This window comes from Drosophila grimshawi, unplaced genomic scaffold, assembly GCF_018153295.1.
Source record: "Drosophila grimshawi isolate 15287-2541.00 unplaced genomic scaffold, ASM1815329v1 contig_1377, whole genome shotgun sequence".
Classification (NCBI taxonomy): domain Eukaryota; kingdom Metazoa; phylum Arthropoda; class Insecta; order Diptera; family Drosophilidae; genus Drosophila; species Drosophila grimshawi.
In genome coordinates, this window is record NW_025062900.1 from 16,293,082 (window position 1) to 16,320,642 (window position 27,561).

A 27,561-nucleotide genomic window follows, 5' to 3' on the forward strand; every position below is an offset into this window, starting at 1 on the left:
TGTGGTTTACTTTGTAGAGAAAACAAAATATAACTATTTGTGCTTTTTATAATATGCTTATGAAGAAATTTCAATTTGAATTTCTTTGCTATTTAAATGTACATTTTACTGGAAAGCCGGGAAATCTTTTTTTCGTAACGCTTTTCAACGAATTTCCCATTCAATTTAATTAAAAGGAATACAATTTTGTAACTGAATCTTTGATCTTCGAATGGTAATACTTAAGTTAACCGAAATTTTAGAAATATTAAAGAATATAAGTTTATCAGTAAAAACTAATTGATTAAAAACAATCTTGAATGCCCTAGTCGAGAGAGCCTATCTGGGAGATACCCAGAACCCTGCTGCTAAATATATTAAATTAATTAAAGCGCAGCTTTTAATTTTATAGCCAAATTTCTCTATAAAAACTTTACTCAATGGTTGACGAGTGTTCCACATTTTACGGCACAGCTACTGAAGAGCTTTAAAAGAAATTTAGGACATCGCATGCATTTATTCACAAGGCCGAAGAGAAATCAACAGCTTGCCACAAACGAGTGCCTCCAACATTTTTTATTTTTATGCGTGTATTATGCACGCATTCATAGATATCGGGGCGCGGAAAAATACACACTCACTCACACACACATATACATATATATATATATATATGTATATATATATATATATATATATATATATATAGGCTCGTTTTCAGCATGCTGCCTATTTCTGACATTGCTTACTTATGGATGCAAACGATTTTTGCAATGATAATACGCTTTATGGCACGGGTGTTTCTTATCCGATATTAAACAAATTCTGCAGCTGATACGTAATATGTCAATATTTAAGATATATCTTTAAAACATTACTTTCCATCAAAACGTCGATTTGTATTGATATTTGCGAATCAGGGGAAAGTTATCAAAAACATATAATAAACTTTTATACGAGAACTTATACTGCAAATTTGAAGTATCTGAGAATTGTGTATTGCGATAGACCAATTTAGATGAGCCTATAGTTTTTTTTTTATGAACACGAACGAATTCAAGAATTTTTGACGGGTTGAAGATTTCTTCTTTACTTAAGAAATGTTTATCTAGGATACTGCATATCCTTCTGCCTAATTAAATCGGAGTTATGCAAATTAAGAAAATAAAAATAAAAATTGTAATGCAATTATTGATAAAAAATTCAATGATTTTTACGATCTATGTATTGTCTGCTTAGTGGTTGAACTAAAATATAATCATTAGTTTATCATTTAATCATTAAAACCAACTTCAATTATAATATCGTCTTATTGAAATTCAACACTATATTAATCTAATCAGAATTCAGACTAATTTGGCTCTTTCTCTATCGGTCTCTCCATTTGTCTCTTGCAGAATGCATCTGTACCTAGCGCTGATCTCGTGCCTTGTGTGCACCGCGCACTGCTGGCAATTCGATGGCGGGGGCGCTGGTGCGGCTGCTGTGCGTAGACTGCTGCAGCGCAGTGTCAGAAATACGCCACGAGCATTGGCACGTGGTCCGCCGCCCGGACGAGGATCGGCCGCGCTGCTCGGCAGCCAGCAGCAGGATGTGCTATACGCCTGTCCCCTGAACTCGATGTGCCAGTGCGCCGGTCTGCCCAACGAGACGTCAACACTGATTGAGATTAATTGCAACGAGGTGGCACTCTACAAGTTTCCAGGTAAGCAGCGCAAGCAGCAGCAGATGCTCTCTCACATATGTTTATGGGTTCGTAGCTGTCAATATGTCACAGCAGAAATTGACTAGCTCTTATTTATGTGGCAAATATTTTTGTTGGGCTGTGCTATAAATTGCCACCCACAAATTGCTGTACAAGCAGCCAGGCGTAAAAATTTCAGTCGCCAGCTGTCAGTTGCCAATTGTTACTTTTCACTGTTTTCCTCTCTCTCTCTCGCTCTCCCTCTATCTCTCTATTTGTCTCTTTCCTCTTTGCTCCTTTTGGTGTGTGTGTGTGCGTGTTATTTTTCTTTGTCAGTTTGTCTGGTTTGCCCGCCTGCAGCGCAATGTAATTTTTTAATGAAGCTTCAAACGGCTTTGTTCTGTTCTGTACTCCCAACAACATGCCGACTGCTGCGCTACCCACAACAAAATTAAATCTTACATTTAAGTTTGCCAATTAGTTGTAAAAATAAAGTTTTTTCGGTTGAGTCCTCAGACCCAGCTTCTGCCACTGTTCCTGGCATAAACTTTTTAACGATTGTTGTGGCAAATTCAACGCTAATTTCGTAGTTCTTAAGTAATGAATGGCAAGTTTTGTACTCCATTGTCATTTCGTTACCAATGCGCATTCGTATAACCAAAATTCTGTCCCCCTCTGTCTCTCTGTATATTTGCTGTCCTGTGCCACAAAAATATTCCCATTATCAAAATGCATAAAGTTGCAAAAACCCGAAAAACTGTTGACTGGCAAGCCACACAAACACGCAAACACACACCATACAAATTGACAGCACTCGCTGGCCAGGCAGCTGTCAGACTTGAGGGTTGGGGCCATTGAAAAGTTTTCTTTGCATACTGTGGCCCTGGTTTGCTGCCCTGCCCTGCCCTGCCCTGCTGTTATCCGCATTGCCAATTTATCTGCCACAATGTTCGAAGCATTGCAAAAATGGTCTTGCAATATTTGTTTCCTTTTCCATATTTCTTTATTTCTCTTATAAATTTACATTTATTGAATTTGTGTGTGTGGCTTATTATACATAAAATTTCTTACGTTGAATAGCATTGCTTAAAGTTCGAATATTATTTCAACTCAAACGAACCGGAAAGCAAAGTTACGTCCATCTGTTTCAGTTATTATGGGTCGATCTGAATGCGATGTTCATAAAACTTTTTAATCAATCTCTCACCAATTTACTTGGTGTAATTGGCCACTTAAGCTATTTGCAAATCTTAGAATGCATTATTTCGCGTAATTTCGATGGAACTCTCTCTTTCGGTCGGTTCAGTGATTTGCCCCTTTTTGGTTTATTTATTTCCTTATTACTCATTATCTCAGTTTTCATCTTTCTCTGACTTCTTAACTTTTTACTGATTGAGTTTTTTCCCCAATACTTGCAATAAATGTTTGAATTTAAGATGTTTGCTTTAGATGTTAATTTATCAATCCTATAAATTATTGTTCAAATTTTCTGATGGTTAAAATTTATAAATCTTGATTAAGGAAATCCTATCAATTAGTGCTCAAATTTTCTTATGTGTAAAATTTATAAATCTTGATATAGATATAAATCTTATCAATTAGTTCTCAAATTTTCTTGTAGGTGAAAATATTAAGATTCCTACCTAAGAAATTGTTTGTCTTTTAAATTTCTTTTCATTAAATAATTTTTATATAATTGAATTGATAACCTAAGGCATTATACGAAAGAAAATGCATTATATGATTTACATTTTATTCAAAATCAAGAACTTGAAACAATACAGACGCGGTTTTCTACTCAATTGCATTTATGCCATGGCAATCTTGCGAAATTATGCTGTCTTGCCTGATGTCCTGGCACTTCATATACACATTTATAACAATTTCAATCTGCTGCCTTTAAAATATATTCAAACAAATGTCTCAGTTGAATGTAATTTATGTCTTCAACGTCACTGGATTGCACTGAAGAAATGCAAAAATCCCAAAAACTTTTGGCAATTAGCAATTCTAATGTGTAAAAAACGAGCGGTTGGGTTGAAAAACACTTTGCTTGACAGTCTGGCTAATTGCGTGCCACGCCCGCAAAAATCACCTCCTGCCCCTCCCCTCCCCATCTGGCAACATCAGCAGCATCAACAGCAGCTGTATATTGTGCCATTTCTGGACAAAGTCATTGGAATGCCTTACTGCAGGACGCCTGACGCAGACCACACAGCAAACGTTGCATACTTTCGAGCGCACACGCAAAAATATGCAGGAGAGTTGGGAAGCGAAGCGGTGCAGAAACAGGGAATTGCATTGACGATGACAACGACTTGAAATTCATTAAAAATTCCAAAATTTGTGTGGCCAAAAATATGTGACAGTGGCAGCCAGGCAACCAGGCAGCCAGGCAGCCAGGCAGCCACGCAAGCAGACAGCTGCTGCTGGCCAGGCCAAAATCAAATGTGTGCAAAGCGAGCGAAAAATAAAAGTTAAGCAAATAATATAGAAAATAAAAGAGAAGAAATATTATGTCGAAGATTTAATACTCTTGCATATGCATGACTATATATACATATATATGTAGCAGTTAGGAAGACAGACCAGAGCAAAATGGTTTGTAACTTGAACTTTCATTTTCTCAACCATTTTCTGTCAGTTTGTTGATTTTTTGCTTCAATTTATTGAATACCAATCGGTCAACATTTGATATATATTATTCAGTCGGTCCAATAATTGACAAATAAAAGGTTAATTTGGGTAGTAGGTTGATTGAAAGTACCCTCAAAACATCAACAAAAAATTAAATATGTATGCTGATTTTATTTATAGATATATATTTAAATATATCCAGATGAGCCCTGCATTAAAAATAAAATAGACCATGACTTAACTTCTGCTGCTGAAGGCTTTGCAGGAATCCTTTTCAATTAATGTCAAAATTATAATACCCCTGAAAGTGTATTAAAAAAAAAAACATAAACAATTTGCTGTCTTTTTGTGAGAAACTTAAAGTGAAATTTCTATTGTGCTATGGTTCGTAAATTATATTTAAGCTCAAAATGTGCAATTTAGATTTATATTTAATGTATCTGGTCATTTTCACGCTTGGCCAGCGCTGCTGATGCGCCCCCAGGGCATCTGCTCCACATGCAACAGCAGCAAAATCAGCAACAGTGGCAACAGCTTCATATTCGATTCGGGCACAATTTTCATGCTGCAACTATTTCTTAACTGAAACAAAATGAACGAACCGCACCGAACCGAACCGAACCAAGCCGAACCGTGCAAAACTGAAGCAAAGCCAACATCATTCAAGCAAGCGAGCAAGGCAGGCAGTTTACACAGCTGCCGCATGTTTCCTGCTTTTTGGCTGCTGCCGCTGCTGTGGCACAGGACACAAAAGTATATGGATATAAATGAAGCTCACACTTTCTCACATTCTTCGTGCTGGCGTCCGCTGCCTTGCCTGCCTCGATGAATGCCCGACCAAAACAATAACTTTTCAGCTGACGTAATCTTCATCAGCACATACGTTGCGAGGTCAAAGGGCAGGACAACAGGCAATGCTGCATTTGCCCTACCGCTGCCTGCTTCCCGACCCAAATGGGGCCTACGAGTTTTATAAAAGCACTCAAATTCAAAGTGTGCAGCTGTTTGCGAAACGATAGCGTTACGATGAAAAATTGCTATTTGCGCCTGTCAGCTAGACAGCTGGAATTGTTGCTGAAATAAGAGCCTTATCTCCAAATACATAATCTTACGGTTACCTTTTTATTAATTAGCATGACTTAAATTGCTAATCATTAGCATTTTTGTTGCATTCTTCATGCTTGTAATATTATACTTCAACTTCGAGTAGAAGAAACTCATATTAAAAAAAATCAACCATTTTTAACGCATACTAAAATAAGTTTTATGACCACTTTTTCGTTTATATGCCATACATTTTGAGATTTAATTAAATGCAATCTCTGAAATATGTTTTTAGAAAAAAGTGTATGCAGAGAATGCAACCATATTTTTAATGCATATTTGCTATAATTATTTAATTAGGAATTTCCATAACCGTAATTATCAGGCTGGAAAATGAAAAATATTTTTGGTGACAAAGTTCATTGGAAATATTTGCATTTGCACAACTATTTATTATGTGGTGCTCGAACAAAGCATTTTTACCATAAACTATAATAACCATAGATGCTTTTATTCCAATATTATTATTTCATATACTCTGGGAAAAAAGAAATGACAAAATCTATTTGATTAAAATGCATAAATAATTATATTTCATGTGTGGCACATTTTGCTCAATTCCAGTTGTCACAATGAGCAGCACAACATATTTAAATATTAATATGCAATAGTTTCAGAGCACAGCATATCTTTCTAACTGTCCTAACTGTCTTCCGCTTTCAGTTTCTTCTGCGTCTTTCGCCGCATTTGTCCCTTGCAGCATGTCCTGGCCACAATATATATATATATACTTATATATACTTAGCTATAGCATTCAGTGTAGCTTTTCGTATTTTGTTGCTGTTGGTTATTTTTGTTTTTATTTGCTTGCTTTTGGCAAGTTGAACAAACACTTGCCAAGTGACGCAAACGAATGGCAAGGGGGTGGGGGTAGTTGCTGGTAGAGGGGGGCTTGGACAACGAATGAAATTGGCGACGTTGGCAGCTAAAGTAAATAAATAAATATGCTCACCATTTGTCAGAGAATTGACTTGAGGCCATAAAATACAAGCCAACATACGATGGACACACAACTGTGCCTAACGCTAACTAAACACTGTACCACCCCTGCCCCTCCACATCGACATCCACCCTCGTCGCCCTCACCCATCCCCTCAGGCCAGCTAGCTACAGCTAGAAGTTTATTAACGCCATATGTTGTGTGTTGGTTGTCCACTCATAACAACAGCAACGGCCGCAATAATAACAACAGCAACAGCAGCTTAGATATGCACACACCTACACCTACACCTACACACAAACACACACACACACACACACATATACACAGTCTCTCTCCTTGCCAGCTTTGATGCGAGCTGCCGTCATGCATGGCCAATGCGTTTGGCCACGTTTCTTGCCCGTTGCGCGTGTCAACAGGGCGTATGATTAATATTGTATTAATATGCGATATGTAATTAAGATGTAAGCTGTTTGCGTATATCGTCGTTTAGTGCGCGTGCAAAGGTCGATATATGTGTTTGTGTGTGTGTGTGTGTATATATATTGCAAGTTATATTCAGTCTTTAAGCTGTGGCTTTGAACTTTGGGCGATGTGTATATAAATAAATTATTATCGAATGTGGCATGAATAAATTATTGTTTATTAACTGCATTTACAGAAAACAGCAAACTTAGGTCCGTTTTCGAATGTATTATTCAGTTTTCAATTTCCAACATTTCGAGACAATTTAGTTTAATATTGAAGTATAATCTATTTGCCATACTGTCAAACTCACTGATTGAGCACTCGAGCGTAGTTTATTTAAAGTTAATTTCCATGACCGATTCGATGCAATCTTAACAATAAATCAAACATTTTTCTAAGAGCGAAGCAGCTTAAGATTATATTTAAATAGGAAATTGTAAAGCACCAATTATTTAAGAACAGCAATAAAACTTCGATTTATTGGCCTAAAATACATGAAAAGATCAAAGGAATTTTTCAATAAAATATCGATTTGGTAGACAATCGTTGCCAATTCACTTATGTACTCTATTTAATTGTTCATTAATTGTTTAAGTCACAGTCAACCGTACGAAATGCTGCTGAAATGTTCATGGCCAAATCAATGACAATCCCCAAAATCTGAGCTCGAAATTCGCTTTGACTTTAGTCTCGTCCATGGAGCTCAAGCACACATGCAAATACATACGCAGACATGCACATATGTAAATTGTATTTCCATCAATTGTACTATAGAACAAATAACCAATTTTTTTGAATCAATTAATTACTCATAGCGGCTTATTGGAATATAGTTTGTTTCATTTCGTTGCGAACCAAAATTTGCCAGTTTGTCGTATTATTGTGTTAATAACATTTTGTTAAAAATCGATTAATATCGAATTAGCATAACAGATAGCTCCCGTAGGAAAACAAATTGGTCGACTGATCAATTCTTTTAGGAAAATCAGCTTTTATTTCCCGAGATGTGTGCTTTTCACACATTTCAAAACAAATTCGAAAAGAAAAACTTCTGCTAAAGAAGATGAATATTTATGGCATTGTGTTTAATTACATTATTTACAGTCTGCAAGCTTATTATCAACGACAGACAGCACGAGCACATTGCTTATTCTTTCAGACATCAAATAATCAACATTAACAAGAATAATATATTCGATTTTAGTCAATATTTTAACAGCTATTAACTCTGCGTGAGCCGCTAATGTTAACATTTTGGGTATATAATATAGGAAAAATATATTTTTCAAATGTACAATGAATGACTGAATATGAATGTGTTCAATTGGCCTACGGTGATTTGCCAATGCATGCAATATCAGCTGAGTGTGGTTGTGTGTGTACGTATTTTGAAAGCTGTCGGGCAAAACTTGCTAACTAAAAACCCCAAAAAAAGCACAAAAAATACAGGTTTGCAACAAACCAAACCCAACCAAACCAAACGAAATGAAAGCAAGAAAAAAGAGAAATGACAATTCACGTAAAAAATTTTCAATTAAAAGTGAAAAGTGCATTTTCATGTTGCACGTCAGTTTTCTGGCCCGGGTACTGTAACCGCCGCTGGTATTGCTGCTGCTGCTGCCGCTGCTGCTGTTGCAGTCATTCCTCATCTGGCTACCATATCGTCGACACTCGAAAAAATGTTTTCTGTGTGTATTTGTCTATGTGCGAGGAGACTGGTGGCATTAGGCGTGGCCGCCATGTGCCGTTTGCTTAGGCCATAATTTAAGCTGACAGGCATGACATGGAAATTCCCTTTGGAGGGAGCAATTCGTATAATCAGGCTAAGAACACATGGTCACCAACCGTCTCCATGGACAACCTTCCGGCGCTCCTCAGAGAGTGCCAGATACCAAGATACTGCAAGCACGAGAGAGAGAGTGAGAGTGAGAGAGAGAGATAGAGACAGAGACAGACAGAGAGAGAAAGAGGATCTTGTCACTGTTGTTAATTAACACATGCTCAACGAATCGCAAATTAATTGCGGCACTCACTTCTCCCCGAGGCCCAACTCGTAGTTGAAGGACCCATTAAACTACACGTAATCGTTTGCCCTTCGACCGCCAAATGACTGAATCCCATTGTGAGCTGCGTATGCTCAAAAACGGCAGCTTGTCAAAATATATGGAATACATTTCAAAAAAAAAAAGAAAAGAAAAACATATTTAAAAAAAATAATTGCTTTAACGGCCATTTCACAGTTGAGTTCAAATATTATCTGCAAAGCATGCAGAATTTTCACAGACCATGCAAATAGTTTATGGCTTTATAATTTATAAAACTATTAAACCGTTCTGTATCCCGTATTCCAACTGATATTCTGGCAAAATTATTTGCGAAGCTTGCTGAATTTTCTGCTTACTCTTAGCTATGCATTTTCACAGACCTTGCAAATAATTTTTGTCTCAATTATGACATACTTTCATATATCGACCATACGCAGGCTAATTTGTACAGCGATTCCAATTGATATTAAAGACTTCATTGTAATTGCCATAAAAATAAACTCTTCCAAGAAAATACTATAAATAATACAATATAAATATAAATATATTAATATACTCCATATATAAAGGTCAAGTCGGTATCAGGCCCCTCAAATTTCGATTTCCTAGAAATAAAGAAACAAAATTACAAATAAATGATAATAGAATATTCTTAATCATTTTATTCAAATTGTGCTATCTATAATGGGTCTACAATTTTTTGTTTGTATATTTGTTCCGTTATCTTATCTATATCTAACTGAATGTTTTAAACATTTTGTGCAGTCTCATTTCGCCCCTCCTCCTCTCCCCATGCATGGCAATCAAGACAAGCGTTCCGCGCGCGTTGTTTGCTCTAGCAAAAATGGCAAGGATGTCACTCTTCCAATATATCTAAAGTGCCTTTTTTAAATTGCTTTGGTCGTTTTCCTATTATGGTGGAGCGTTCGGCGTTTGGAAAACGGAAAAAGCGCATAAAAATCAAAGTCCTGGCCTCCAGCTTGCTTCGCAATTCTCGTCTCTTTTTCTTGGTTCATTGTGTGGGCCAATGGCTCGCTGATGACCCATTTGCTTTAACGCGCCTGCTATCAAACTGCCAAAACAAAAGCCATCATCGTTAGCCTCAGCAGCGAGAAGTGAGTGAAGGCGGGAGGTGGTTGGACTGTGGGGGAGGGGGATTGGAGCTGTTCCCTCCGGGTTATGGGAAACGTTTCAAATGCCGTTTAAAATCAATTTGAATGATGAACTGGCGGGCAATACTGGCAGGCAGTGTCACACTGCTACATCGATATATGCATGTACATATACATACATATATGCCACACAGACTGCTTTTTCATACACACACACCCTCAATCTCTCATGTGTTTTGTGTTTTGTGTTTTGCTTTTAGAATTCATACACAGCAGCGTGCGCTACATCGAAATGTCCAATACACATCTGCAGAGCGTCGACGATGAAACATTTCAGGGACTGCGTCTGAAGACGTTGAAGCTAATCGACAACGAGCTGCAGGACATATCTGAGCGCAGTTTCAGGTGAGTGAAAGTCAACACCTTCCAATGAATGTCAGATGGATAAACAGCCAGTGAGGGGTGCTAAGTGCCAAGGGGTTGCCACTACGTGTACTGGCATTTGGGATTAGGGTTTCAACATAAGTGCTGAGCCATGATGATGCACTCTGCTACATAAGCACACGCACACAAAAGACACACACCAAAATATATAAATACCTAACTAAATATATATGTATATATATATATATACATATATATTTCATATATTCTGATGACGCGACAGTTTTCAGCGGCCTATTTATATGGCCGCTGAGCGGCAGTTTTTCACGGCTTCTGTAATTTTTTTATTTTTTTTTGGTATTTTTGTGTGTTTATGTGTTTGTAGTGCAAGTGCTTTACCAAACACACATACACACACACATAAAAACTACATATATTTTACAACATAAAACTGCAAGTTGTAAAAAAGGCGTAAAATTAAGTTTAACAAACGACTGGCCAAAGCAACAAGGGGCAGGGTATGAAGTGAAGTGGGATTGTGCAGCGTATGCACTGTTTTGGGAGTGTTTCATGCGCCACTCAGGCTGAAAATGCTGGCAGGAAATGCAAACTCACATGGCACACACACACACACACACACACATAAGCACACAAACACACACACGACGGGACGGGGCAAAAGAAAAACTTTCAAGCGCTATTTGTTTGAGTGTAAATAATCACAAAAAGAATGAAGTAGATGCAATGCGAACAAAAAATAAAATAAATAAAACACTATAACGAAAATATAATGCTCTAGGAAAACAAAGTGCATTTACCGAAAACAATGAAATCGCGATCAACTTATTTTTTATCCGCCAACAAAAACGTTAATGACATTTATGTGTCGTATAAATTATATTTTACTTTGTCATATGTATCTATGTTTTTCAGTATTTGGATAATGTTAAGAATTATATAAACAAAACAAAATACAAATTCATAATAACTGTCCCATAAATGTTTAAATATGAACAAGTTGAAAATATTGCAGGGATGTGTTAATAAGGCAATCTTTGAAATGGCATACATAAAAAAATATTCAAGAGTCTCTGTTTAAGTTGTAACAAGTCTTTAAAAGTTTAGTTTATATTAGTAATGAATGAGAATCCATTGAATAATTATCCTCAAACATTTCAGAAAGAAAATACAAATCAAAATAATTTAATTGAAACTTGCAGTAATCATATAGTATATGTATACAATATTGTATTATATTAAATATTATGTATGTATGTAAATATTAAAGTATTAAGTAATCTTAGGGCAATGTTGCCGTTTTATTTATGGGAATTCAGGCATATAAAAGTAACATAATCTCAATGTTATCAAAGACTAGAAAATTATATATATATGTAGCTGTAGTCTTTGGTGTTATATATTCCATTTTAATGAATATTTTAGGGACTCAAATAATGCCATTTAATTTACAGATAGTAGCAGATAATTTAAAGTAAAATATATTTTTGTCCATGTTCGGCTATGCAGCCATGTCGTGGTACACCAACTATAATACCCTTTGAAGAATTATAAACGGGCATCGAGTGAAAAACGGACTCGAAATATGCATGTAGTGTTGAACAACGTATATACAAGAGCATATTTCGTCAGCTTTTTTATGGGTCCACACAAAACGCAAAATACATTACACATCACATCAAACATGTGACTGTATGTGAACTGTGACTGCCTCTATCTGCCCCTCGGTCGTTTCTCTTACGCTTTCCATCACTCGACCGCATTTGGCAGTTGTTTGGTTTTTTCGTGCGGCATGAAATGAAACGCGAAAATTTTTTAACGAGCACAAAGAACCAAAACACGCCCCACTGCCCTTACCGACTCCCTGCCTGTCAGCCAGCATTTCTGCCTGCCCACCGCAAAAACCAGTAAACAGAATCCCAGCTCCGTTGACTGTTCCTTACGTTTGGCAAAGTTAAATGGACGCACGTTAACAGTTTGTACAGTTTTTAAGACCCTTCACACAAAAGTAAGCAGATAACGTGCCAGAGCAGGCGGAGGGTGGTCGGGTAGTGGGATAGTGGGGTGGTGGGGTGGTGGGATGGCATCCGGGTTGAGTGTGTCTGTAAATAGACACAAACTCGCTCGTCATTAACAGGCCACATCTCAACTTAAATCAAACTAATTAATCTGCACAAACCTGGCAAAAGTGTGGCTAAAAATTACCCGACTTTCTACTTTGCCCCACTGATTATCCAGTCTACCCATCATCTATCACTACCCATCTGTGTGTCTCCGTTAATCTCTACGTGGCAACGTATGCTAATCAAAAAGTTTGTTTAACAGTTGCAAAACTCAGCCCCAAACTTCAAATTATTATGGGAAAATGCTCATAATAAGCATAGCAAAAAGTTATCCTTAAATATTATGATATATTACATGGGCATATAGCTATAAATAAATGTATAAATAAGTAAAAATGCTAATATTGTTTGGTCAATTAAATTGTATTTAATATTTAATAGATACAATCGCTTGCTTCACTTGATAATAGATTTTAATGGCAATTTCTTATCTGATTTTAATGAAATTTGTCAACGTGTTCAACAACATTTTAATGTATATTGTGTGTTGACTGGAATGATCAGCATTTAAAATTGTGGATTTTATTGCTATCGGAAATCGACATTTATCGATATTTGCGAAACTTGGCAGTTAGCGATAGCATTAAATAAACTAGATGTGCGCGAGGTATACGAGAATTTATATTCCAAATTTGGATAACAGGCAGAAAGAAGCATCTCCGAGCTCATAACCATTAACCTAGTCGATCTAATCATCTCAATCTATCTCAGAGACTATAAGAGCTCGAGACATCTAATTTGGAATATAAGTTCTTGAACACAGAAACGTTTACATGCAGATACCTAAGTGATTGTGTCGACAATTATGATGATCCGCTAAATGTTCTGTTTCCGATTCTATATTTCAATCCGTAAATAGTTTCACTTTCGATTGCGGTTTGACATAAAAATAATGCTTTCATCGCTTTCATATAAGCAATGATATCAACTATACAGAAGCACAACACATATACATATTACTCATTTGATTAAGTAAATAATTGTTATCGGCAATTTCTGAGTGAAGTTGAAAGAGTGTTTGGCGTTCAGTTGAGTTTCGATCGCGCTGCTCGACAGTCCGACAATTTAGTTGAGATATGTACGAAATATTTAATAGCAATGGGCGTGCATTGTTTCTTTGCGTATTACTTGCGCTGATAATGAGCATAGCCAGAGCAGCTGATGAACCGCTCTTGCCTGCCGATATGGTCAACTGTATGAGAAAGTGTCAATGCTGGTTTCGAAATGATAACTCCGGAAAGATCGTGGAACCATCGAATTGCATTGGACTCTGTCTGGATTCATTTATAAAGCCCTGCATCGATTATACACGTTGTGTTAACTATTATGGCAGCTGTAACTTGAGCTGCTCTGGTACAGCAATGTTTGAGTGCATTTCAAAGGAATATGAATTCGAAACTGCCAATAAATCGGAGCTAATTAAATGGTCCTCCTATGCAGGCTATGCATTGTGTGCTTTTTTGTGTATCGCAGCTCTTGTTTTTCTTATCGTTGGAAAAATAAATCATATTAGGAGGGAACAATCATAATGCGCTGATTATAATTAAAAATAACTAGAGTTGAAAAAAGTGTAGAGATTCATTACTTTAAGTACATAGAATGAGTTTATAATCGCAACTAAAATAATGTATGTAAGTAAAAATAATAAATGGCAAAATTAAAAATTATTGCAAATTGTTCTATTATATGTACTAACAATCGACAAATGCATTCATATAAATTGTTCATTAATAATTTACAGTGTAATATTGTGAAATTCGCACACATGAATACACTCACTCGATTGTGTGTATGTGTGTGTGTGTGGCATTATTATAGCGTGTTGGGCTTAAATATTCCCATTGCTTTGTTTTGTGCATAAATATACAACTAAGAAATACAAATCAATATACGAGGGCTTCCCAACTCAAATACTTATAAATAAATAGGAAACGTAATTATTGTGATCTTTTGATAAATTCAATTCATAATGATTCAACCTTTGAAGATTGCCTTTTATGATTATGTACATGAATTTAACGTAAATAATTCTAAAGCGAGGTCAGCTCTATATTATTATATAAGACTAACGTTCGAATAGAAATGGCTTATACTAAGTAAATCATGTAATTAATATTTAAGTTTGCATTATGGAACTTAAGTATAATACAAATTGGCAACAAATAAAATATATAATATTTATGCGAATAATAAAATAATAATACAAGTTTAATAATAATAAGCAAATAAAAACATTCAATTCTAAATACAAACTTATATATATATATATATATATATATATATATATATATATATATATAAATACAAACTTAAATGACTTTACGTTAAAGTCCTAATTCAGATTAGTTTTAAATGGTCTACTTGAATTTTGTGTTATTGCAATACTGTTTGAACTGCCCTCGGCTTGTGCGCTTGCATATGCATGCTTGAGTACACAGCGAGGCTGCCATATTTACATGGGAGCCTTTTGATGACAAACGCAGTTGTCACTCACGCACACACGCACACTCACACACACACACACACAAATACATGCAGCCTTAAACGGGCGGGCGACCACAAGGAAAACAGCAACGATAACAACAACAACAACAACAAGATATAAGCAGTGAGCAACCGGCAAACAGCAAATGGTAACCGAAACACAAACCGAAAACAGAAAACAAACGTTGTCGTAAGTGTGTAGGTGTAGGTGGAGATGAAGAAGCCGGCAAGAGCCAAATTGGCGGAGAGAGAGAGAGAGAGTGTGCTAAAGGAGCAACAAAAATTTGCGCTTTGTGCTTCACGTTTGATTCTTCGTCGCATGAGCAGCGACAGCAGCAGTCGTTACAACAACAGCCAATTCGAAAGCAGCGACGCGACGTCGTCTGGAGCAGAGGCTGATGCTTGTTTGTAAAACTTCGTGGTTCTCATAATTGAGGTCGCACTTCTTCACTCACTCACTCTCTCACTCTTTCTCTCTTTTGTGTTTTGGAATGCGTGTATGTGTAACTATTAATGGAGTGCAGCTGGTGCTGAGGGTGTTGGTGCGGGGAGTATATATGGCAAGAGGACAGGGGCGGGGGTCAGCGCAAGGGGATTGGTCACATGGCTTTGTCGTCGGGTTTGTGGTGCGTTAATTAAGTTTAAATATTTGTTTTCCAACTGTGAGTGTGTGTATGTGTGTTGTATACGTCAAAAGGCAGGCAGCTACCTCATCCAAATCCATGGTGGCTTACCAATTGGACGGTGTGGCAATGGGCGTGACAGACCCTTGCTTAGCAAGTTTAGCAACAACTTTTCACAATTTAAAAGTATTTAAATATATCAACATTTAAATATAGATTTCCCTACTTGATGCCCAAATATCTCTATCTCCTTCTCTCTCTCTCTCTCTATTTTATTTCAGCACCATGACATACTCCTTGATGACCCTGGATATATCGGGGAATAAGATGCAGCAGCTGCCACTTGAGGCACTGCAGAGACTGCACTCGTTGACGCGACTTGTGGCGCAACGGTAAGTTAATTGAATTCCACAAAACAGGAGAATCATTTTGAAACAGAGACAGAAAATATTTAAATTGATTCTTGATTAATACAAATCACTAATTTCTAATTTTATTTAATTCGTGTTTTGCTTTGTTGCTTTGCTTTTTAGCAATCACATAACCAGCCTGGATGGTAACTGGGAGGCGCAACATGATACGTTGCGATCCCTGCATTTATCCGGGAATGATATCACCGAAGTGGCGCCAGGTGGCGCTTTCGATGCGTTAGCATATAACGGTGATAACAACAGTTCACAGCCCAACAGCCTGGCTGCCATTGGTGTGCAGAATGGTTTGGACGGGAGCAATGTGCTGCATTCAGCCAATCCCGGTTCGGGGGATCGGTTTGAGCAGCTGCAGAAATTGCTGTGGCTCGACTTGTCCAACAATCGGATAACTCATGTGTCGGCCAACTATCTGCCACGTTCACTGGTCACCGTGGATCTGTCCAGCAATCTACTATCCGTCTTCCCCCACCAGCTGTTCGAACAGCTGCCAGAGCTCCGGATCGTTAGCCTGCGCGACAATCTACTGCGCAGCGTCCATGGCAAGGAGAGGGAGAAGGAGCTGCAGTTGCGAACACTGCGCATGCATCTGGAGAAGCTCGATCTGGGCCAGAATTGCATTGAGCAGCTCGAGTCGGATTTCTTTCAGCAAAACTACTCGGATGTGCACATACGTGCACTCAACATGGAACAGAACTACGTGACCCAGCTGCCGGCGGAGGTGTTCCGGGCAACGGGTATTGTGCATCTTGTGCTAGCATTCAATGCCATCAGTCGTGTGCATCCAGCGGCCTTTGAGGGTCTGACGGATACGCTGGAGTATTTGGATTTGGAACGCAATCATTTGACCACTGTGCCGGTGGCCATATCCACACTGCATCGCTTGCGTTACTTATATCTCACCTCCAATCGGATCAATCAGCTGAGCAATTTGCCCAGCCTCACATCGAATCTGAAGGTGCTCAGCCTGAGTGGCAATAATTTCACAATGATTCCCGTTCTGGGACTGAAGAACTACACACAGTTATCGTATCTGAATATGGGCTATAATTCCATTGCGGACATACCCGAGGGCATCTTTGCTGTCGATGGTTGGGGCTCCAATTTGCAAACGATTCTCCTGCGGAACAATAAGATTACCCATCTACACTTGGGCTCGTTTGCGGGTCTCGATCAAATCCAGGAGATAAGTCTGAGCTTCAATGATATAACCATACATCATCCGTTGGTTTTTGAGAACATTTCGCATACGTTGAAAATTCTGGAGCTCTCCTTTGCCGTCTTTCCAGCTCGAAGTCTGGAATCGTTGGATCCGTTGGATGCATTGCTGCCGCTGTCGCAGCTTATCTGGCTGGGACTGGATAATAATAATTTGAAGACAATTTCCAATGAGTCGTTTGCCCAAATGCGCGAACTGAGCTACATTAATTTGAGCTTCAATCAGCTCAAATCACTGCCACACGGCCTGTTTTTGCCCGAGGCGCATAGTCATCTCGTGGAGATTGAGCTCTCCTACAATGCCCTGGACCGGCTCGAGTCGCAAACATTTCACAATCTGGGGGATTTGCAGACACTGAATCTGCAATCAAATCAGTTGCGGAGCATTGCCAGACACGCATTTCACAATCTGGAGTTCCTACGCTATATAGATCTATCGCATAATCGTCTGGGTAATATATCGCATGGTGCATTCACTGTGCTGCCCAATTTGGGTGCACTGGATCTGATGCATAATCAGCTGTGTGCATTGTCCTTGAAGTCCTTTCATTATGTATCGAATGCGACAACACCGTTGCGCCTTAATCTCAGTCACAATCACATCTCGAGCTTCGACGATGAGCTGAGCAGCTATATGTATATATATCAGCTGGACATCAGTCACAATCATATCTCCAAATCGGACAGCTTCACGAATCTGGCCAACACACTGCGCTTCCTCAATGTCGCACACAACTCCCTGGGTGGTCTGCAGAGTCATGCATTTGGTGACCTGGAGTTCCTGGAGATACTCAATTTGTCGCATAACAATCTCAGCTCGCTGCGCCGGCGCAGCTTTCAGGGCCTGAACAGTCTGCAGGAGCTGGATCTGAGTCACAATCAGCTGGATCAGCTGCAGGTGGAGCAGTTCTCCAATCTGCGCAAGCTGCGAATCCTGCGCATCTGCTCGAATCGCCTGCGTGCGCTGCCCCGCGAGGTTTTTATGAATACGCGCCTGGAGTTCCTCGATATATCCGATAATCAGCTGAGTGTTTGGCCCGTGCCAGCATTTACGGACATTGGATTCACCCTGAGATCCATACAGATGTCGCGGAATAATTTGGAGTATTTGGATGCATCGATGTTTGTCAACTCACAGTTCCTCTACGACATTAGTCTGGCGCGGAATCGCATCACTATCTTGCCGGACAATACGTTCAGCTTCCTCAACAATCTGACCAATCTGGATCTCTCCGAGAATCCGTTAGTTACCACCAATTTGCGGGAGGTCTTTGTGCATACGCCTCGTGTCCGCAAACTGATCCTTCATCACATGGGTCTCTATGTGCTGCCGACGTTGAAGCTGCCGCTGCTCTCCTATCTGGACGTCAGTGGTAACTATCTGCAGGAGCTGTCACCGCTGGGTGCACTGCGTCATCTGCGACACGTGAACGTCTCCCACAACAAGTTGATCAATGCCAGCTGCGCTGTGGAACACTTACCGACCTCGGTGCGAGTGCTGGATCTGGCTCACAATCCGTTGCGTCGCATCACGCTGCACGATCTGCTCAGTCTGCGGCATCTGTCCGAGCTCAATCTGCTGGACGTGAAGGTGGCCAATCCGCAGGCCTTCTCAAAATTGCGATCCCTGCGCAAACTGCACGCCAGCTCGCATGCAAATCTCGGTGATTTGGTCGCCCGTTTGCCGGGCCTGCAGGAGTTGCGAGTCCATTGTCTGGAGTCCAATATTGGCGGTCAGCTGCTGCAGAGGTTGGTGAACAACACCAAGTTGCAGCTGGTGGAGCTGTATGGCAGCAATGTGCAGACAATCTCACCGGACGCCTTCTCGGGTCTCGCACGCAATCAGCAGCTGCAGGTGAAGATCTCGCACACTCGCATCTCCGACTTGCCACCCGGGATATTCTATGCGTTGCGCGAGGTGCCCCACCTATCCATTGATATCTCGCACAATCGCATCAATGCGCTGGCCGCCGACAGCTTCTATCCCAACAAGAGCTATTGGGATGCTGTCGGCACGCGCAGCATTATGGGTGGTCTAATCACTTCGCACAATCCCCTTGAGTGCGAGTGTGGATTGGTCTGGTTTGGACACTGGCTGCGACGCTGGCTCCGCGAATCCGCACAGATCAAAGTCATACAGAAGGATGACCTCAAGCGCATGGTGCAGGTGGGTGCTGAATGTTAGATTACTTGCATATTTCTTATCGTGTCTTATTGATCTGTCTCCTTATTTAAATATGTATTTTTATTCTTGAATTTGAATGCAATTTACTGCAAAAAGTTACCCCTATTGTTTGCCGATATGCGCGTAAGCTTTCTATTGTTTCTATTTCTTAAGAATATTAACTGCAGAGAAATATTTGCCAATTTTCACTATAACAATTATTGAAATGAAATCATAAATCGCTACTCGACCAAATCAGTTTTCATAATCTATGAGTTTATCTTGACTTACTTTTAAATACTTTAAGTCAATTTGTTGTTTTGTCAATTTGTTGTTTAAGCCATTTAGAGAATATAAAACGGACCAATAATTATTCGTACTGACAAGTCTTTCAAGAACTTTCTTCTATAACTCGTCTTAAAGTTATATTTATTGATTCTTAATAACAAATGTTATACGGATTACCGATCAAGCTGCAACTTTCAGTTTGAGAAACGTTTTTACAATTTTGTTAATGTATTTTTTGAAAGAAAAGACGACTGATTCAGATCAGGCTATCGCCGATCTATTTGCTGAATTCTTTCAATCTACTTATATCCCATAATCGTCAGCTCTAATTGCATTTTTGTGCCTTTGATAATGAAGAGTTCATTACTTAGTGATCTAAGGGTATCCTTTTAGTGGGCATCCTTTTAGATCCCTAGCTTAAGTTTGACAATCATATTTCTTCCTATGATAATCGAGCTTTTGGTGAACTGGATTTCATCAAGCGCTGATCAAAGGAATCCCTGTTTTACTAGAAAACTATATATATTTCACTTGTGCGACCTATTCTTGAGTATGGGTCTTGTAAAATTGTCCCCAATTAAAAAGTTCATCAGGAGTCTTAATTGGAATTCTAATATTATATTTTCTTAATAAATCTATCTTCCCTTTCTGATCGCAGACTGCTTGGTGTAGTCTTTTTTCAAGATGGTACGAATAAATATTGGTCTGACTGACATTTTCTACTAACAATCTGTACTTTCAAAAGCTTCTCAGCAATATCTTAGCACAACGATTAATAAGTAGCACATTCAGATTATGTTGCGTACACTAAACAAGTGAATCCAGTTGTAAATTCGAACTGAATATAGCTAAAATTGTTCAGTAATTACTATATATATTTTCATCATGTATTTTGTTTCACGTAGTCCCAGTTAAGGCCCATTAGCCTAAGCAAATATTCCTCTGCAGTGCCTATAACCCATATACCTACTAAATATATATATATATATACTTAAATATCTTGCACAAAAAATATACTTAAAACAATGTTTACTTTAATCACTGCCTCGTCAACAGCGTGCGCGTGCCAATACCTGCCATGATCCAACATCGGGTCGCCATCTGCCCATCTTGGAGATATTTCCGGAGGATTTGCTGTGCCAGGCCAGTGCATTGAGCAGTTCCGGACAGCGTATCTTTCTGTTATCGTTTGCGGCGGCGTTAACGTTGCCACTCTTCACCATATCCCTTTGATGTTGGCTCTAGTTGTGGCTGCTGGAGCTGGCCAAGTTGTGAGTTGGCTGCAACGAATGCGGTTGCCCGTTGGATAACGATATGTATGATATTGTATATAGAGTTGAGGTTAATATATATGTATGTACTAAACGTAGCCTGAGTTTCGTGGCACACTTGGAATTAGCTAATGAACCCTAACAATAACGAAATCAGCAAATCGGTTAATGTCCACTCGTAAAATATAAGTTTTATATAAATTATAAATAAATTAGGACTACGAAAACAGTGACAAATTGTCGCATTTCATAAGCGCCAAGCGGTCAGGATTTATATTAAATAACCATAAACTATATCAATATAATTTGAATACTTCAACTATTTTGACTATGTTAATCGATAGCTACCCTAAACAGTTCCTACTAGACTCATTACTCAAACTTTGACTTTTGGTTCAATAAACTGTTTTCGATGCAATGTTTTATGACTATCTCGGATTGGTTTATGTATGTGTTGTTTACCATTACCATTCGATTCTCTTACCCTTAGCAATTATTTGTTTTATATAATCATTCCTTTGAACACCATCAAAAGACCAGTAGGTAATTTAAGAGCACCCCACTGTTACCTAACTGCTTGGCGCTGTGTCTTGGCCAACGTAATTGTACTTAATGCAATTGATTACATAGACACAAAAAAAGATACACACACACAGACACAGATACACACGCATCAGCGGACATATGATGATTCCTAATAACTGATAAAAGCCATACTCACCCAGACACACATACACACGCACACCCACATTCACACCCACATCCACTCCCCCCGAAAACACACTTGAACACAACTAGAGCGCAGTTAATAAACACTTTTGCATCTATAGAATTACTAGACGGATAAGTTGTTAATAATAGTTTACATGAGGTATAATAATATTATAATATTTTTAAAAGCTGAAAACGATTCTAGATACAAAATATGGAATACAATTTAGCAGCAAGGCCAATAAGTACATTATATATAAATAAATTAATATATATATGTATATATATATATATATATTAATATATATATATGTATATGATATAAACGATCAATTGGATAGCAATTATAATGGTTTTTTAATGAACGTAGAAACGCCATATTGCACAATTATCACTAAAAACAACAAGTAACAAATAATTAAAAATTTATGGACTACTAGAGGGTTTTTGAACTTTTGTGGCAGTCAATTTTTAAAACACATATATAAGTACATATCAGTTTTGGCGAAAGTAATATAAAAGGTCATAATAAAACATAATGAGAAGCGTAAACATTTACAGAGTGCACACAACAAAAGAGACAACAAGAAAAACACATGAATACCAATTAAATGAAATAAATTATGAAATGCATTTTACATTTGTTCGACCTTTTTGTGTTATAAAAAGCAACAAAAAAATGAAATGATTTTTTATGTTTTTGTGTGTTTTTTTTGTTAAAACAATGACAATCGTGATACTAATTGTAGTTGTTTACACGACGATGATGCAAAATGCACAAGTATAATAATAATATTAAATAATTATATAAACTATTCAATGAGAACAAATTAATAAATCAATTACAATACCCGTGAAGCCCAAATACAAATGTTGATTTGGGTTCCACTGCTGCTGGCCATGAAATATCTCTCATTTTATTTTTTTATTTAAGTTGTTGTTTTTCCTTCAAACGAATGCATTTTTGTGAAAAATGTGTGTTTTTAAAATACCAGATTGTATATAAAGATATATAAAACGAGCGTAATTTAGAAAAATATTATGGCATTGTATTATGTTTATTTTTTAATATATTTTTTCCCGATTTTTATTCATTTATATTACGCCTAACAGCAATTGCTAAATTAAAGTAGTGAAATTAAAAAAAAAATAAAAATAAAAACCATATCAAATATAAAATAAATAAAAATGCTAGAAATATTAACACGGTGTTTTGCGTAATGGAAAACGGTTGCAAAAACATTTGAATTAAAATCCTTTTCGATATAGTAATAGTTGCCCCCAACTCATTGCCCTCCTCTCCTGCACCCATCAAAATCAAGTCAGTCCTCGCTGCTACATCGAAAATTCTAAACATTTTCGTTTAGTTGAGCGTTTACGTGTTTTAAATAACAAACACAATGCGCTAAACGAAGCAAATGGGTGTACCGCACAACACACACACATACACAACACACACACACACACACACACACACACATACACATTTTGCCACCTCCGCCACACAGCTCTGCACCTGAACATCTGATAAAACACTGGGACTGCGGCAAACCTCAGACATTAGCCCCAGCCAGCTCCTTGGCAGCTGCTTGGGTTCAGGTGGCGACCCTTTTATGCATACATTTTAGTGTTTTGGCCAATGTAACTTGATAATAACGCGGGCAGCCCACAAAGCCAACAAGCAAATAAACTGGCTAAAATTATGTGAGAGACGCGCGCACGCCAGGTTGTTCAAGCACCAATCCTCCCCGCACACCCGCACACCACCCACACACCACCCACCCTGCCTGCCTAAAATCAACCCAAAGAAGTGTAGCGACAGGCAAAAGGCGACCCTTGGCCAGACTGGCGGGCCATAGCCGTAATTGGATTATCGGCACACTGAAGAGCTCTGACGAGTGCTCTACTTGTGCACTAGATGCACTTGGCTCGTCTCTGATAGCCTGGCTAAAATAAAAGTAAAAGTGCGAGATACATAAGTGCTCCAAACTGAAGGGCGATGTTGAGGGCACTCGCTCCATCTATTCATGTTCATCTCATCTTAAAGTCTTGCAGCTAAATGTGGATTTGCATTTTAGAGAACTGGCTGAGGCAACCTTTTTTGTGGCAACGTATCTTGTTAGACTCCAAAACAACCTGTCTTCGTTGAAAATCAAATAGTTTTCAAGCCAGACACAATTTCGGTGTTTGGTGTTCAGATGAAATCTGCATTTAAAGGTAATTTATTTGATTTTAAGAAACGTGTCACTTTTGTTTTTATTGAAATTACTCGTGGTATGTTCTCAAAATGGTAAACACCAAAGTGAGTGAGTGTTTAAATAAATATAAAACTGAATTCAAAACAAATTCAGAGCCAGTTTTTTGTTTGTATTCATGGTAAAAATGTTTGCTGGCAAATTACCCTAATTGCTCCTTTCAAGTTTCGAAATGCCCAAATTTAAACAAATATTTTAAGTCCCACAGATTGTTGTTTAGTTTCATTGAAATTATCTTTTTTTTATTTATTTTATTGACAACATAAATTAAATTATCGTCCAAATCAGTAACGATAATGCCGTTCGTGGTTATTATTTAAATTTTGTCTATTTTGTATATCAAATTTGATGGCAAAAATGTTAAGTTGTGAAAATTGAAGAGCGCGCTTAACATTTGTCGCCTGTACAAAATAGTGAATGAATAAACAAATGTTTCAAGTTAAGCTTAAGAGTTGCCTTTAGTTTCATTTCATTGAAAATTGTTGTAGAGTAGAATGTTGAAAAACAATGCTTTTCTTTTCAAGAGCATACTTTGAATTCGTTACATTTTTTTTTTATTCGTTTTTTTCCTTATCCTTTTTTGCTGGATAACTGAAATGGCTTAACGTTCTTGGGGCTTTCTTCGTGTAAATGCAGCTTGAAGCTGTTGGAAGTTGCGCATGGATGGTGGTGCTGGGATTGGTGGTGCATGTTGTATAGCCGTATGTGTTCTCTCTCGTGCCGGAGATTGCATGTCGATGCAACTTAATTGCATTTCAGACAGCGCTGCCAAACGAGCCGTGTGCCGTTGCCGTTTGCTGTTTGGCCGTGTTGAGCGGAAGGAAACTACGCTAAATACAAGCTGTCGGTACAATGGGGGGAAAGGCGGAAGTGGTAGTTTGGAGTATGGACTGGAGTAACTGGAGCCAGCTGCTGGCTTAAGTAACGGCATTGTTTAGCGAACAGCTCAGGGCTCACAGCTCACGGCTCAGCCGAAAGCGAAAGCGAAAACAAAGCAATGTGCTCTTGGGCTATGATGGCTCCCTTTGCTGTGGTGTATAAAATGCTGCAGCTTAATAGCCACCAAGGAGCTGCAGTCGAGTCGCAGTCGAAGAAGACGGAGCACTAACCGAAAACTAAACGCTATTCTTACGTGCACCTGCCACGCAGACAGACACACATGACACTGGGTGGTGGTTGGGCAGTTGCTCGGCTTCCAGCGGCTTGCAATCGCTGTCACAGCTACGGCCCAGATCCAAATCCGCCCAATTTGCGCAGCACTCGCCACCATTCACCGCCACTCACCATTACTAATGCAGATGCCAACTATCAGCAGTGGCAACAACAACCATGGGGTCTAGGTGTGTGGCTGTAATGGCAAAAACCGCCGACAAATCTGCTGCATTGCCACTGCCCAGGATTGGACTTTAGGGGCTACGACTGGAGACGAGCTACGGTCAGGGGATGGCGGGGAGGAGCGGCACAGCTGAACGGATGAGAGCCCATTGAGCCGGCGGGCAAACTAACTGAGTGCTTATTTTAACGAAGTTGCAACAACTTTTGCAATACAAACAGTAATGCCAGGCAGATTCACACTCGGCACAACAGACACACACACACACACACACATCAACACAAATTGTAAAATAGCAGTGCTCCAGAAAGTATGCAACAGTCTGTGAAGGTGTTGAGACAACAACGAACTTGAAATGCTCTTTTATGCTAATAAGTTTGAAATGTTTCCTAGTTTTCGGAACTTAACATTTTTATCACTTGCGGAATATTATTTGAATGGCTGAGATTGATTGACAGGCACATAGATAAACCTAATAAAAATATATATTTTAAAATAGGCTCTAAGTGATATATAGCCAATATACGATTAGAGTGGAAGATTATCGCATTAAGACAATGTAGGCTTTACTGAATATTAATAGCTATGCATATAGTTACTTTCAACTATGTATTATAGAAATGAGACAAACTTGAGATTTCTTTATTCTTTTTTGTGAATGTTAGATACAATCTAAGATCATATCGAAATGCAGCGCAGACTTGAATAGACTCTCCCAAAGTAGGTGAGGATAAAATTCATCCCACACTGTTAAAGAAGTAGATAGAAACAGACTATTAAAACAAATTTGTTATGCAGATATGCCATTTTCATATCTCAAACAGGTCTTTTCCAAAACTATTATTGCAAAATGAAATTAATACAAATAAACTCCCAATAAACTATTAATATTGTCACTCTACATCTATCTAACACTAATGGAATCATATCGCTGAGAAAGCAGTGTGTATGAAGCTGCTGTGCGACTACAACCTGAAGTGGTAGAAAGCACAGACGGGACGTGAAGTGAAGATGGGGAATGGTTAAAGCTTGGGGTCTGTGCACCACTAGAAACTTTACGACATGCAAAAATTGTGAGCAGAGAGCGGATATAATTGTCGGTCTTCTCGTAACTTTGCCGTGGGGAGTAGATTAGTTGATTTGTACGTACACACACACACACACACACACACACACACACACACACACACACACACACACACACACACACACACACACACACACTATATTTGAATGGTTTTCGTATATAACAAACCAACGTTGGCGGCGACGAGTAAAACGAATCCTTTTAACCAAATGATATGCGCTGAACAATTGTTCACTGCTGCAGTTTGCATTTGTATCTGTATTTGCCGAAGGGAGAAACATACAGACAGTATATATGTGTGTGTGTGTGTGTGTCTGAGTATGTGTGCGAATGCCAAATGTGTAATGTGGGGCAGTAAGCAATAGTTTTTTGTTGCTGCTGCTGTACTGGGCATTTACTAACTTTTCTACCACATCGCAATTTAATTTTATAGTCGAAAACACACAGCGGCCGCCTCTGTGGCTCAGCGGTTACTACTACAGCTCTGTTCTGGCTCAGTCCATAACAAAAAAAAAAAAAGCAAAAAAAAAAATGCAAAATAAATAAAAGTTGAGCATTTGCCGAGTTTAGCAATTGAAGTTATCAGTTATTCCCCACCTCATTTACCCTGGACTGCCATCAGCTCTGATTTATGGACAATGCAGGGGCTAAGCAAATCAAAAACTAAATCATAAGCGATTAGCTGACCGGTCGACTACACTGATTAAAACAAATAGACAAGCCACTCATCGTTACTCATCCCTTCCAGCTGCCTCCCTTCCTTCTGACAAGCGTCTGCCTCCCCTGAGGGGCCCAGCTCAAATCAGTTGCCAAGCGCATACATGACTGAGCAATGCAGATGAACAGCTCAAGAGGAGATCTATATACATATATATATGTGTGTGTGTGTGTGTGTGTGTGGATGGGTGGGTGAGTGGTGCGCTGCTCTGTGCAGTAATTTGATTTTTTAAGCTTGAGCGAAAAACGTTGCAATTAATTTATCAAAATGCTGAGGGCTCATATGCTGGTAAATGATTAGATCATGAAAAGCCAATTGAAATTGCACAAACTTGCTCGAGTGCATCCGAATGACCTGCGATTTGACTGACGGGTAACAGAAATATTATTTCGATATCACAACCAGCACTATTGGCTAACTGAATTGCCACATTGGTTTCTGTTGGTGGATAAAATTCGAATCTTAATTTAACGAAATACTCGGATAT

The 27,561-nt window shown here is 38.6% G+C and overlaps 1 protein-coding gene across 1 annotated transcript; it reads left to right on the forward strand.

The window, feature by feature from the left end:
- Positions 1-1,377: 1,377 nt before the first annotated feature.
- Positions 1,378-21,918, forward strand: LOC6561724 (chaoptin). Its single transcript, XM_001987947.2, has 5 exons — positions 1,378-1,684; positions 10,230-10,374; positions 15,883-15,993; positions 16,135-19,414; positions 20,756-21,918. The coding sequence occupies exons 1-5, from the start codon at positions 1,378-1,380 to the stop codon at positions 20,930-20,932; spliced, it is 4,020 nt and encodes a 1,339-aa protein (XP_001987983.1). The 3' UTR covers positions 20,933-21,918.
- The last annotated feature ends 5,643 nt before the right edge of the window (positions 21,919-27,561 follow it).